The sequence below is a fragment of the Lepus europaeus genome, chromosome 11, assembly GCF_033115175.1.
Source record: "Lepus europaeus isolate LE1 chromosome 11, mLepTim1.pri, whole genome shotgun sequence".
Lineage (NCBI taxonomy): Eukaryota > Metazoa > Chordata > Mammalia > Lagomorpha > Leporidae > Lepus > Lepus europaeus.
This window is the reverse complement of record NC_084837.1, coordinates 54,400,024-54,401,034: the sequence shown is the minus strand read 5'-3', so window position 1 is coordinate 54,401,034 and position 1,011 is coordinate 54,400,024. Positions and strand designations below refer to the sequence as shown.

Below are 1,011 nucleotides of genomic sequence, written 5' to 3'. Positions count from 1 at the left end.
GAAGTCTCAACTATTTTATAAAAACAGCATGTTGACAATTTGAATTTTTCCTATTGAGGCTTTTAGGCATTAACTATTTGCTCTGGAATCCATGTAATAGTTTCTGAATCTATTCATGGCACTTTTCATCTCTTTATTTCTCAGGGTATAGATGGCTGGATTTAGGAGAGGTGTGATAACTGAGTAAAACACAGCAAGAAACTTGTCCACCCAGGTGATGCTGAGTGGCCACACATAGATGAAGATGCACGGCCCAAAGAAGAGCACCACCACTGTGATGTGGGCAATGCAGGTAGACAGGGCCTTCGATGCTCCAGTTTTTGAGCTTTTGCAGACAGTGAGAAGAATATATGTGTAGTATATCAGCAATAGAATAAAGCAGGTCATAGCCAGAACTCCACTGTCACCATTCATTAATATTTCCAAGTTAGAGGACTCCATGCAGGCCAGCCTGACCACCAGCGGTATGTCACAGAAGAAGCTGTCTATTTCCCTGGGGCCACAGAAAGGCAGCTGCACAATCACAGCCATCTGACTCACAGCATGAACAAAGCCAATGATCCAGGAAGTCACCACCAGCCCATTACACATTTTCAGGCTCATAATAGAGGAGTAATGGAGTGGCTTGCAGATGGCCACATAACGATCATAGGCCATTACTACAAGTAACACCATCTCACCCCCTCCTACAAAATGAACAAATAGGATCTGGCACATGCAGCCTCCAAAGGAAATGGTATTGTTCTCTCTGAGAAAGTCTGTGATCATCTTAGGAGTGGTGACTGAGGAAAGCCACATATCAACAAAGGACAGATTGGCCAACAAGAAGTACATGGGGCAATGGAGATGTGAGTCAGTGATGATTAAGATCATGATGAAAATGTTTCCAGATACAATGATCAGATAAAGCATCAAAAATATCATGAAGAGTAAGACCTCAATATTACATGAATGGCAAAGTCCCAGAAGCACAAATTCTGACACAACAGACTGATTTCTTGTATCCATTTT

General features: G+C 42.2%; 1 protein-coding gene across 1 annotated transcript; it reads right to left on the bottom strand.

Annotated features, from left to right (window-relative positions):
- Positions 1-69: 69 nt before the first annotated feature.
- LOC133769502 (olfactory receptor 4K14-like) lies at positions 70-1,011 on the bottom strand. Its single transcript, XM_062204716.1, has one exon. It carries the CDS (start codon positions 1,006-1,008, stop codon positions 70-72), a length of 939 nt encoding a protein of 312 aa, XP_062060700.1. The 5' UTR covers positions 1,009-1,011.